General features: G+C 53.2%; 1 protein-coding gene across 2 annotated transcripts in view; it reads left to right on the top strand.

Annotated features, from left to right (window-relative positions):
- Positions 1-3,648: 3,648 nt before the first annotated feature.
- TNFRSF1A (TNF receptor superfamily member 1A) overlaps positions 3,649-13,376 on the top strand; it is a 14,942-nt gene continuing 5,214 nt past the window's right edge. Inside the window, exons 1-3 of one of the 2 annotated variants that reach the window (XM_074403422.1) lie at positions 3,649-3,985; positions 12,743-12,896; positions 13,182-13,310. In XM_074403422.1, coding sequence (XP_074259523.1) covers positions 3,947-3,985; positions 12,743-12,896; positions 13,182-13,310 — 322 coding nt within the window. In that variant the 5' untranslated portion in view covers positions 3,649-3,946. Of the gene's footprint in view, positions 3,986-11,055; positions 11,282-12,742; positions 12,897-13,181; positions 13,311-13,376 lie in introns of those variants that run through there. The other variant, XM_074403421.1, reaches the window with a different exon arrangement.

Raw genomic sequence — 13,376 nt, 5'->3', positions numbered from 1 at the left:
AGTGCAATGGCGCGATCTCGGCTCACCGCAACCTCCGCCTCCTGGGTTCAGGCAATTCTCCTGCCTCAGCCTCCTGAGTAGCTGGGACTACAGGCACGCGCCACCATGCCCAGCTAATTTTTTGTATTTTTAGTAGAGACGGGGTTTCACCATGTTGACCAGGATGGTCTCGATCTCTTGACCTCGTGATCCAACCGCCTCGGCCTCCCAAAGTGCTGGGATTACAGGCTTCAGCCACTGCGCCCGGCCCCTTATCTTCTCTTGTCTGTGGGTTACTCCTGGACCCTGAGGTTAGGAATTGGAATCAGGCTGTTAGCAATAAAAGAGTTTAAGTTGACTTATTTTCCTTATCAGGCTTAGTAAGTGAAGTGACTTGCTAAGATTCATAATTCTTACAGAACCAGCCATGAACCCAGATCCCTTTCTGACTCATCCTGTCATTCTGTGACACATGCAGTCTAAATGGCAGGGCTGGGGCAAGAACCCATGTCACCTGCACTTGGAGTCCAGTGACCTTTGGGTTAAGCATGTCTGTGTGTGTGTGTGTGTGTGTGTGTGTGTGTGTGTGTGTGTTTTGTGATGGAGGAGGAAGGTCGCTGCTATCGGTAGCTGTTTTCTTCATTCTTTGTTCTACAAACCCTAACAGCCGATTCTGTCCTTCCTCGTCTGCCCCTCTCCTGCTTCTGCATCTACTCTGATCACGATTTTTTTCTCTCCCTGGAGGAATGACGGTCTCATTCTCACCTCCTCCACGAAACGTGTCAGTTTTTCATATTCCTAGATCCACCCACTTCTCACTGTCTCTTCTTTTTTTTTCTAAACAACATTTTATTGAACAATTTAATACTACATGTGTCAACGTTGTAAAGTTATTGAGTAAATAAGCATTTATCCTAAATATTGAGAAATATCCTGCGTTCGTGCCAGGCTATGTGTCATGGCTTTGGCACTTTTAGACTATTAGAAATACCTTGTAGCATTAAAAATAGGACACTGAAGTCATTTATTTTTGCAGCCCTCTCCCATACCACACTCCCCTGTATCACTTATCTTCCTGAAGTTGTTATTAATCATTAACACAACTAGCTGGGCACAGTGGTGTGTGATGGTAGTCTTAGCCCCTCAGAAGGCTGAGGTGGGAGACTAGCTTGAGGGCAGGAGTTCTAGGTTAGGTGAACTATGATTGCACCGTCGCACTTTAGCCTGGGTAACAGAGCAAGCCCCTGTTTAAAAAAAAAAAATAATAATAATTGCTATCATGCCATCACTTATTGAATGCTTAATATATGGCAAACACTTGCTAAACACTTCGCATGCTTGATTTAAGCATCAAGCCAGCTCTTTGAAGGGTACCAGCGTGTTTCCCAGTTTTTAGATGAGCAGACTGAAGTTCTTGCTGCTTCATATTGGAAACTTGCACTTGATTCTAAGGCCCCTGCTTCTTCAAGAACTCTGCTTTGGGTTTGCTTCTACTGTCCCTGGGGTCTCCCTTCATGATGGTGGTGAGCTGCTTCCTCTCTGAGTCCAGCTTCAACCCTACCGTTCTCCAGAAGCGGGACGATGGGGTGGAGTGAAGTCAGCTCCCCTCGCAGTGTGGGACACCAAAGCACCATCTCATCTACAGATCACAGAGGGGAGGCCAGGAAGAGCCAGGGAGGGTGGTCTTGGGGCTGGGAGGTCCTCTCAGAGGGAGAAGGGGTGAGGAGTTCTGATTTCAAGTTCCGAAGCTCTAGGACCTCCCTCTTCTGTGACTCCCTTCATTTCTAGCAGCCTCAGCTGCTGCAGGCCCTTGGATGGGGCTGGGTGTAGGGAAGGGGAAGATCATTGTACCCAGAAGATAGTTGCGTAAATGTTGTATCTTTGTTGTAAGATTCTTTTGGGAGATATCTGCATCAGTGGGGATGGCATAAAGTACCCAGAGTCAGGATGTGGGGTCTGACTCAAAGTGACAGAAAAAGTGGCAGTGTGTTCCTCATTAGCCAAAGGGGCCCTTGGACTGGGGGTCGGGAGTCTGGTGTTCTCTACTGGCTCTGCTTCCTGGCACACCAGGTTTCTGGACCTCAGTTTTCTTCTCTATAAAACCAGGAGGTTGGCCAGACACAATGGCTCACACCTGTAATCCTAGCACTTTGGGAGGCTGAGATGGGCAGATCTCTTGGGCCCAGGAGTTCAAGACCAGCCTGTAAAACAGGGTGAAACTCCGTCTCTACAAAAAATACAAAAATTAGCCAGGCCTCGTGGTGGGCACCTATAGTCCCAGCTACTTGGGAGGCTGAGGTGGGAGGATTACTTGAGCCCAGGAGGTTGAGTCTGCAGTGAGCTGTGATGGTACCATTGCACTCTAGCCTGGGCAACGGGGTGGATCTTCAAAACAAAAACAAAAATGAAAAACAAGCAAACGAAGAAATGAAAAAAACCTATGGGGTTGGAGTCGATGATCTCTAGGGTCCGTTATAATTGATGTATTAGAATATTTGGGAAAAGGGCCTTGGGAATATATGAGGAACACCCGATGGAAATATCTTTATTTCCACAGCAGCTTCGTGTGTCTCGCTGATCCCCGTGGCATCACTTTCCACGTGTAGTGGGCAGGCGTTGTTACCACTGTTTAATAAATGAGGAACCAACAGAGGCTGAGGAGAGGAGTCGCCTGATGCCCCATGATTGGTGGCAGAGCCAGGATCAGCAGTGGGGCAGGGGGGCAGGGGGGACCTGGCCAGGCGGAGACGGGATGAGACCTGGAGTAAGTAGTGGCAGGAACCCAGTCAGGACAGAAAACGAGGGTTAAGAGTTACTTTGAGGTTTGGATTGGACAAGCAAATTCCCAAGAAAGAAAGAGGCATGGCCGGGCGCGGTGGCTCAAGCCTGTAATCCCAGCACTTTGGGAGGCCGCGGCGGGTGAATCACAGGTCAAGAGATCGAGACCATCCTGGTCAACATGGTGAAACCCTGTCTCTACTAAAAATACAAAAAATTAGCTGGGCATGGTGGCGCGTGCCTGTAATCCCAGCTACTCAGGAGGCTGAGGCAGGAGAATTGCCTGAACCCAGGAGGCGGAGGTTGCGGTGAGCCGAGATCGCGCCATTGCACTCCAGCCTGGGTAACAAGAGCGAAACTCCGTCTCAAAAAAAAAAAAAAAAAAAAAAAAAAAAAAAGAAAAGAAAGAAAGAAAGAAAGAGGCATGGAGGCTAGCTAAGAACTCTGGAGTAAATAAAGGGGAGTGCCGGTAAGGGACGTGGAGTACTTTCGATGCGTCAGACACTTATCTATCTCTCTCCTGTCTGAACAAATCCTTACAGGAACCCAGGAGACAGGTTATCTCCACTATGAATTGGAAAACAGACCCAGAGAAGTTCAGTTATGTGACCACGACCACCCAGCTAAGAAGCTAAGCATTCTGAACTGGAACCCAGTGACTCTGACTCCTAAGCTCTAGGTCTCTTCACTGCTGTGTTCCATTTGGGAAAGGCGGGCGATGGGGGGAGGGGCTTATTGCACCCTGGTGTTTGGTTGGGAGTGGTCGGATTGGTGGGTTCGGATTGGTGGGTTCAGGGTGCAAGGCGGCCGGATCTGGGACTCCCGTGTTTGTGACTGGGGCTTACAAAGAGTTAACCCGCCTCCCGCCTCCTCCTCCAGCTCTTCCTGGTGCGCTGTTGCAACACCGCCTCACTCTGCCTCACTGTTCCCCTCCCACCTCCTCTCTCCTTCTCTCTACTTTAATTTTCTCAGAATTCTCTGCACCCGGGCTCCGGTTCTAGCCTTTGGGGTTCAAGATCACCGGGACCGGGCCGTGGTCTCTATGCCCGAGTCTCAACCCTCAACTGTCATCTCAAGACACTTGTGATGTCCTGGACAGACCGAGACGAGACTCGGGAAGCCTCCTGCGCTGCCACTGCCACACTGCCCTGAGCCCAAATGGGGGAATGAGAGGCCATAGGTGTCTGGCATGGGCCTCCCCATCGTGCCTGACCTGCTGCTGCCACTGGTGAGACCAGGGAGAAAGGGAAGAGTGGGCTGGTGGGCGAGGCCCTGCCCGGTCGGCGTGGGCACTATCCGGGAGGGGGCTGAGCCTCTCCTGGCCCGGCCTGGCTCTGGCGCCAGCCTCAGGCCGGCAGGTCCTAACGTCAGCCGCTGCCAGGGTGGGGTTCCCCATTCATCGGCCTCTTGGAGTAGGGGCTGCGCTGAGGCAGGGGAACTGGAGAAGTTCGAAAGGGAGAGAGTAAAAGGAAGCCCTGGCCCCTGACAGCGTGAGAGTTTGCCGGAGTTTGCCGGAGCCGCGGGGATGGGGGGCAGGTGATAGGTCCAGGGTGGGGCAGATTTGGCGGGGAAAGGAAAGGAGTGGGAGTAGGAAGGTTAGTGCTCCGGGAGCCCGGACGGTTCTGAATTCTGTCCCTCTGGTCAGCTGGCTGGCCTGGAATGTGTCGGGCTGTGGGTTGCCTGTGGAGCCTGGCTCAGCACCGCCTGCAGGGCAGGAGTAAGTTGGCTAGGGAAGCGGGGAGAGCGAGTCCAGGAGCGACGTGTTGGTGTGGTGGGTTTGGGATGCTCGTGGGGGGAGGTATTTGAGAATGGGCTGGGACACTGGATGGGGCAGGGCCACCCAGTGGACAGCGCCCCAGTGTCCCGGCCTCTCACCCGGGGACATTCCTCACCCTTCTGCCTGCTGGCAGACAGGTGGCTTCTGCGGGACTGACTCTTCCCAGGGAACCGGCACTACCCCCACCTGGAAAGTGTCCTTGGGTCTGTCCTCCAGCCTCCCCTCCCCCACCCCTCTTCCCATAGACCTAAACAACAATCCCTTAGTTTCTGATTCTACAGTTCAGTTTGGGGAAGTTGGTAGAAAGTTGTTTCGTCACTGGAAAATGTCCCTTTCTCTGACCTTGGCCTTGTTTCAATGTATCCTTGATCATCCTCCATGTCTTGGTCAGGGAATCATCCCATTCAGTAGCCCTGGGCCCATCAAATCGGGCAGATTTTCTCTGCCCTGTGGTGGCCTGGCCATGCCCGGCCTCCAAAAGCCGTGCCTACCTCCTCTCTCTTATGCTCTTCCTCTCCCACCATTCCTTTCTTTCCAACAATCTCCCTGCACTCTCCTCATACTTCCAAGAGACTCTTTTTTGAAATCCTTTCTCTCTAGTCCCCTTGCATCTCCTCTCTGCTCCGCTCTGGTCCCGCATTTCCAGCCCCAGGTCCCCAAGCGGCACGTCTCTGTCAGGGTCTGACTCTTCTTCTCCCTCCTAGTCCCTCCTTAGTTTCACCCCGTCTTCCCTTCTCCCCACTGTCCTTCCTCCAGGGTCTCCCCACCAGACAGCTGTCCCGACATCCTGCTTCTGTTTTCTGTTTGGGGTGGCCCCGGCTCTCTCACGTACCAGCGGCATGAGCAAGAGCAGGTTTTATAACCTAACCTTCCATGCTTTCGTTTCTTTATCTCCAAAATGGGTGTCATAGTCATGACCTCATACTGTTCTGAAAGTTGACTAGACTGATACATGCTCAGTGTCCATTTGATTACTAAGTGAGTGCTCTGGGCTAGACACTGTGATAGGTGCTGGGATGACAGCAGAGAACAAAATCCCTGCTCATAGCTTTGTCCATTGGGGGAATAGGTTGTAGCAAATAGAAAGCACTCAATGAGGGCTGTGTGTTGCTCTGATTAGTAGTAAGTACTCGGTGGTGCCTGTCTGGAAAAACAGAGGCTGAAGGTAGCAGGAACAGGTAAAGGACAGTGCCTGGGGCCTGGGTGCTTCAGCCCAGGTGGGATTATGTCTCCTAAGGGACAGAGCCTGGTCTGGAGTTGAGGGGAAGGGGAAACCAAGAGAGTGCAACATCGTTCTGAATTTCTCACCATTCATTGGGCAATGCAGAGCTCACAGTGTGTGCGTGTGTGTGCGTGCGTGTGTGTGTGCGTGTGTGTGCGTGTGTGTGTGCGTTTGTGTGTGTGAGGTGGCGTAGCGGAGTAGAGAAGAATGATATAGGAGAGAGTGTGGCAAAGCAAACAGGATTTTGCTGCCCTCAAAGAGCTTACAGTCTAGGAACCAAGACAGTTTACAGTGAAAAATGATTTCAGAGCAATCCCGAGGAAAATGCATTGTGATGTGGTGTCCTGAGCACCAACAGAAGGAGGAAGAACTGGGGAAGGAGATGGGCCTTCGACCGCAGCCCTGCCTCGCTTAGCAGGTCTCAGCTCCCGTGCTCAGTGTCACAAAATTCAGGAGCTTCCCCAGGCTGCTTCGGCGTCCTTCGCTGTGCAACTGGAGTGCTCCCTGTATAGATCTCAGGACCTACGACAGACTGTCTGACCCAGCTGAGAGATCTTTTTTGTTTGTTTGTTTTGAGATGGAGTCCTGCTCTTGTTGCCCAGATGGGAGTGCAATGGCGTGATCTCGGCTCGCCGCAACCTCCACCTCCCAGGTTCAAGCAGTTCTCCTGCCTCAGCCTCCCTAGTAGCTGGGATTCTAGGTCTGCACCACCATGCCCGGCTAATTTTTTTTTTTTTTTTTTTTTTTTTTGAGACGGAGTTTCGCTCTTGTTACCCAGGCTGGAGTGCAATGGCACTATCTCGGCTCACCGCACCCTCCGCCTCCTGGGTTCAGGCAATTCTCCTGCCTCAGCCTCCTGAGTAGCTGGGATTACAGGCACGCGCCACCATGCCCAGCTGATTTTTTTATATTTTTAGTGGAGACGGGGTTTCACCATGTTGACCAAGATGTTCTCGATCTCGTGACCTTGTGATCCACCCGCCTCGGCCTCCCAAAGTGCTGGGATTACAGGCTTGAGCCACCGCGCCCGGCCCATGCCCGGCTAATTTTGTATTTTTTTTAGTAGAGACGGGGTTTCACCATCTTGGTCAGGCTGGTTTTGAACTCCCTACCACCTTGGGTGATCCACCCGCCTCGGCGTCCCAAAGTGCTGGCCGAGAGCTCTTGAGAGTATGAGCTGTATATTAACCCTCTCGGCATCCCTAGCACCCACACAGGACCTGTGACATAAACTGTGCCCCTTAACTATTTGCTGAATGAGTTAAAGAACAAGAGGTGGGTTAGATGGGATGAGGGCGGGAAAGCCTCATAGAAAAGTGGATATGATACTGACATCTGAAGTCACTGCCTGGCAAGGTAGCTAGAAAGGAGGGAGGCAGAGTCGGAGGCTGATGTGAGGAAGAGGAGAGCAATGGAGAGATGGGATTTTGTGTTGATGGGCAGGGTGGCAGGAAGCCAGACACCTTGGTGGGAGTGGAAAGACCGTGCTGAGAAACACTAAGAAATGAGAATGGAACATTGGAGGGAGTGGGGGGAAGGATGGAGGAAGAACGTTGCATGTGGTCCCAGGTGAAGGAATCCATTCATTCACGTTTTCAGAAGTTGTTCTGATACATGTTAAGTGTTCATTTGATTTATTAAGTGCATGCTCTCGGCTAGACGCCGTGATAGGTGTTGGGATTACAGCAGAGAACAAAATCCCTGCTTATAGCTCTGACAGTCCATCAGGGGAATAGGCTGTAGCAAACAGAAAGCCCTCAATAAACCCCAAGATCTTGACATTAAATAAGGTTTGTATATTGCTCTGATTAGTATAATTACTGGGTGGACTGCCTGTCTGGAAAACAGAGGGTAAAGGTAGCCTGAACAGGTAAAGGGAAGTGCCTGGGGCCTGGGGTGCTTCAGCCCAGGTGGGTTTATGTCCCCAGGGGACACGCTGTGCCTGGACTGTGATTGGAAGTGAGGCATCTCAGACGGGTGCCGTGGCTCATGCCTGTAATTCCAGCACTTCAGGAGGCTGAGGCGTATGGATTGCTTGAGTCCAGGAGTTTGAGACCAACCTGGACAACGCAGCAAAACCCCATCTCTACAAAAAATACAAAGATGAGCAGGGCATGGAGGGGGGGCATGCTTGTTGTCGAAGCTACTCAGGAGACTGAGCTGGGAGGATGGCTTGGGCCCAGGAGGTGGAGGTTGTAGGGAGCCCTGAACACACCACTGCATTCCATACTGGTGGTGGAGGTTGCAGTGAGCTATGATTGTGCCATTGCACTTCACCCTGGGTGACAGAGTGAGACCCTGTTTCAAAAAAAAAAAAAAAGAATGTCAAAAAAGAAGTGAGGCATCTCTGGAAGTGCTTATTCGGATCATTTCCATGACCATGGAAATGGCGTTTGGAGCCAGGCCCTGGAGATGAAGAGAAGTTCACACACTTGGGCGTGCAAGTTAAAGCCTGAAAGTACTGGTGCCCACTGGCTGGGCATGATGGCTCACGCCTATAATCCCAGCACCTGAGGTGGGTAAATCACGAGGTCAGGAGTTCAAGACCAGCCTAGCCAAAGCCGTGTCTCTACTAAAAATACAAAAATGAGTTGGGCATAGTGGCAGGAGCCTGTAATTCCAGCTACTCAGATGACTGAGGCAAGAGAATCACTTGGACCAGGGCAGCAAAGGTTGCAGTAAGCCGAGATCGAGCCACTGCATTCCAGCGTGGGTGACAGAGTGAGACTCCATCTCAAATAAAAAAAGCCTGAATGCAGATAAGGAAGTGGGTAGGGTGAATGGGAGCAGGAGAGAGTCTGGGGAGACAGCTTCCATAACCCAGGTGTGAGGCAACCCAGGAATGCGGAGATGACGGAGAGGTCACAGAGGGAGGCCTGGCAAGATGAACTGACACAGGAAGGGACATTGACACAGCAAGGACAGGGACAGGGACCTGGGGAGAGAGCGTGGCGAGGTCTCAGCGTTTGTCCGGGAAGTCGATGTTGTGACATTTGTCTACGTGAGGAGACGGATGAATTCCATCTGGGGCATGTTAAGAGTCAGGGTAATGGTCACGTGGAAGTCTGTACCTACCAAGCCAGCGCAGGGGTGCTCAAAGTTCGTTCTGCCTTTGTATCATTCGGACGCGCTGTCCTCACTCATCAGTGCTTCTCCAGAGGAGAGGAGCTCACCAGACTCTTCAGTATGGGTGTGTGTGCTTGTGTGTGGGGAGGTGGGGGAATGGCCTGAAAACTCTCCCCTGGAGATAAATATATTCCTACCAGGGTGCTGTCTCCTCACCTCCCTCTTTGGGCGAGTGGAGACAGATGTGTCATTAGATCGATCAGTTGATCCCTATTTATCTGCTCCCAGTCTGGAGGCCTGGTTCTGGGAGCTGAGAGGGCACCAGGGGAGGATAAGATACCTTCTCACCAGGAGCCTCTTTGATCTCTCATCTTACAAGGTTCGTGGTCACTTTGGGGAGATCATATCTGTCACCCAACTTAACCATATTATGATAAGAGCCAGAAGTAGATAGGGTCAGTTCACATCATTCAAGTTCACAGGGGCTGAGGGTCTAAGGAGCTGGGGTGGAGGAAACAGACATCATCAATGGAGGCTTCATGGAAGGGAGATGGGATCTCAACTGGGCCCTCGGAGGAGGAGCTGCTATGACCTCCCCCAAGATCTTGACATTAAATGAACAGACACGTGAATGCAGGGGAAAGGAAGACTAACAGTCCTTGCAAGGTGGCTGGATCAGGGTCAGACCACAAGGTAGATCTCAGCTTCGCCTCCTCACTCCGCAGCCCCAGCACAGGAAGTCACACTTTAAAGCCTCCCCTGGCGGAAATTGCGGGGGAGTTGGAGGGTGTTGGGCCACCCCCTCAACTGTCTCTCCACAGGCACCCCAGCTTCCTGCCCTTCCCCTGCTCTCGGCTGGAGTCTGGGCCTGCAGAGCTCACCTCCTGTTCCCCCTGTTTTGCTTCACTTATGCAACTGCTGAGGACTGGGCGCACTGGGCCAGCTGGTGCCAGCAGTGGTGCCCACTTGGGGGGAGTCTGAGGGCCCTGGCTCCTAGGGGTCAGGGAGGGCTGACTCGGAGCATTCTGGGGGCCAGGGGAAGCCTGGGAAGCAGGACCAGTTCTTCCATCTGGCATCACTTCTTGCCTGCTCCCTTATTCCTGGAAGTGGGTGCTCAGGGTTCTGGAGCCTTTCCTGTGCTGCCAGTGGGCTTGGGGAGGGGCTGCGGACACTCAGAACTGGCCTGATTTCCTAGGGATTGTGTGGGGGCCCCAGGGAGGCCCCCAAACCCAGCACAACTGGCCAGAGCCAGCCCGGCTGTGGGAATGCGGTGAACCCAGGGTGGGAGGGCAGCCTTGGCTTGCCTCCTACTGGGACTGGGGAGAGTCGGGGGCTGGAGTGAGAGCTCATTGAACCGGGTTGAGCTGTTGGAGACTTGTTGAACTGGTAGAAGGAGCAGGGCGGGGCCTCAGTTAAAGGATGCTGAGGGGCAGGCAGGAGCCAAGTGGTCCTCGGGGAGGGGAGGGCACTGACCTGATATGTGGAAGCCAGGGTCAAGGGAGACTTCCCGGACCGGGGAGAGGGAGGCATTTCCCGGAACAAGTGGGCCAAGTGGGACAGGGGTCTGTGGCCTGGCTCTTTGAGTGGAGAGGGGTTGAAAGGGGGTTGAGTGGGGATGGGAAGGAGGGACTGGGTCATAGGAAGAAGGGATTGATGGAGTCCCACGCGCGCGGGCTGGTGCCTTCTGCCTTTCTGCTGACTCACGCCCCTGAGGAGCTGGGGAAGCTGCTAGTTCCCTCTCCCCCTCCCTAGATCTCCCTCCCTCCGGCCTGAGTCACTGGGGCGGAGTTGCTGGGAAAAGATTTCCCTTTCCCGGATCTGACTTAACCCCCAGAGTACTGGAAAGAAAAGGGAGCCCGTGACCTGAGAAAGCCTCTCTCCCTCTCTCCCTCCCTCCAGGGAGGCTCATCCTCACCCTGGCCAGAGGTCCCCGTAAAGCTTCCTTCAAAGCTGTCTGGGTCTGGCGTCCTCCAGTGCTTCATCCTGACTCTGTCTCTGCCGGTTGACTCTGCCTCAAGCGCCCTGGATGGGATCCAAAGTGCCAGTGACCTTAGATGGCCCGATGTCTTCTTCGGGGAAAGGAACCACACTTTCAGGATTGGGAAGTTCTTCCCATCACCACCCCAAGCCCTTCCTGTTGCCCTGGACGCCCCAGTCCTATTTCAGGGGAGGTGGCACGGTGTTGGCTGGCGTGGGCTGGGAAAGGTTGCAGTCCTCTGAGCGGGGGGTGCACACCTCCGCACGCCAGGGCTGGGGCTGCTGCCATGCTTGTTCTGTTTGGCTTCGCATGTTTGCGGCTGAGGCTTGGGCTTCCGGGCCTGGGCAGCTGCAGCTGCAGCGTCTCCCCGTGGCTGACTCAGGGCGTGACCGGCCTCCTACTCGGAAATGTGGAGCTGGAGAGGCTGGGCAGCTGTGGGCTGCCCGGCCCTCCTTCTCTGGCCTGGGGTTTCTGTGACCTGGTGAGTCCGTTGCTCCCCAGTGTTTAACAGACATCGAGGACACCCTCTTATCTTTACATAAAGTGACTCTTATAGCAGAGAGAAAAAAAAAAAAAATTGAAGCCCAGGGAAAACCAGAAATGAAACTGGCAGAGATCAAAGTCCCAGGCTGGAGCTAAATATTTACTGCTGGCTTTGGTTTCCTGGCACTGATGCCAGAACAGGGCAAGCCATTTAGCTGCTGTGGGGTTGGCTCGAGGCTGTAAAGCATACCTTCCAGAACGTCATGGCGTGCAGGGGGCTCCAGGACCCCCCAGCACGCCCTCAGCTCTGACCTGACCCTCATCCAAGCTGGGTCACCGGCCTTGGCCAGCAATATTTGCCTGTGACCTGTACACCTTTGCCCACTCCTGCCCCCATCTCAACTTCGTCTCCCATCCACCAATCCAGGACCCACAACCTTTCCCTTTGACTCCCCTCCCCATTTGTCCTTGCCAACCCTGGGTGTCTGTGGAGATTATGAGGCGGAGAGGTTGGGCCAGGGAATGTGAGGGCGGGAGGCCGAATAAGGTTTGATACAAGCAGGTAAATAAACTTTCTGCTGCTTCTGCCCACTCCCCAGGAGTGGTGCTCACAGGAACATCGCTCGCCCCCACCAGCAGCTGACTTTTCAGAAAGCTTTTCATGCACATACAGTGAGGATGTGCACAGATCCTCACTGATCACCTCTGTGAATGTTCACAAAGCGATCCCACTGTGAACCCAGCACCCAGGTGGAGAAACACTGCCGCAGTCTTCAGGGCTGCTTGTTGGAAGAAAGGGCCAACAAGCCCTGAAGAAATCTTCTAATTCCCAATCAAAAACACATCCTTTCAGCATCTGCCCCGTGTCCAGCACTGTTAACTGTCGGGGATTTCCCAGTGAGGCTAAAATACACTGCTGTAATCCTAGCACTGTGGGAGGCCAAGGTGGGAGGATCACTTGAGCCCAGCATTTTGAGACCAGCCTGAGCAACAGAACAAGACCTTGACTCTACTAAAAATCAAAAAAACATTAGCTGGGCATGGTGGTGCACGCCTGTAGGTCCCAGCTACTCAGGAGGCTGAGGTGGGAGGACCGCTTGAGTGTGGGTGGTGGAGGCTGCAGTGATTGCATCACTGCACTCCGGCCTGAGAAACAGAACAAGATCCTGTCTGAAAAAAAAAAAAAAAAAAAAAAAAAAAAAAAAAAAAAAAAAATACGGCTTAGCTCTGGGGCCTACTAGCTTTGAGTTGAGGGCAACTAGAGAACAATGAAGCATCAGATTATATGGTCCTGACTGTCTAAGTTTCCAGGAAGAACTCTCAGCTTTGTGAGTGGGGTGGTCTGGGGGGATTGTTTCACGGAGGAAGGACTTGAGCTGGGGAGGTTTTAGATCCGTTGCCCCTAAGCTTCCCTCCCTCCCTCTCCTGATGGCGTCTCCTCTATCTGATTCTTCTCCAGGTGCTCCTGGTGCTGTTGGTGGGAATATACCCCTCAGGGGTTGTTGGACTGGTCCCTCACCTCGGGGACAAGGAGAAGAGAGATAGTGCGTGTCCCCAGGGAAAATATATCCACCCTCAGAATAATTCTGTTTGCTGTACCAAGTGCCACAAAGGTAGGAGAAAAGTGCAAACGGTGAACGTCCTCAGGTCTGGGGCGCTGCTGCCCCTTCTTCTTTCAGCTGTTCTTCCCTAACTTTGCTTCCTCTCCTGGGCTGGGATTTTCTCCCTCTGTCGTCTCCTAAGGACTTCAGGGTGGAGCCAGAAGAACTATACGGGGTGGGGCTGGAAGGAACTTGAGAGAGTGAGTTCCCAGCAGGAAGGGTTCTGCTGTTGTCCCTAGCATGGGGCTCCTTCCCTGAGCCCTCACCCGCAGCCTAACTCTGCCGCCCTGTTCACAGGAACCTACTTGTACAACGACTGTCCAGGCCCGGGGCAGGACACGGACTGCAGGGAGTGTGAGAGAGGCTCTTTCACCGCTTCAGAGAACCACCTCAGACACTGCCTCAGCTGCTCCAAATGCCGAGAGGGTGAGTGTGCACAGGCTGGAGGGTCAGGCGGGTCTTGAGTGGCACGTGCCTGCCTGTCTGTGCGTG

Source organism: Saimiri boliviensis, chromosome 7, assembly GCF_048565385.1.
Source record: "Saimiri boliviensis isolate mSaiBol1 chromosome 7, mSaiBol1.pri, whole genome shotgun sequence".
In the NCBI taxonomy this organism is placed as follows: domain Eukaryota; kingdom Metazoa; phylum Chordata; class Mammalia; order Primates; family Cebidae; genus Saimiri; species Saimiri boliviensis.
This window is presented reverse-complemented; position numbering and strand designations above follow the sequence as displayed.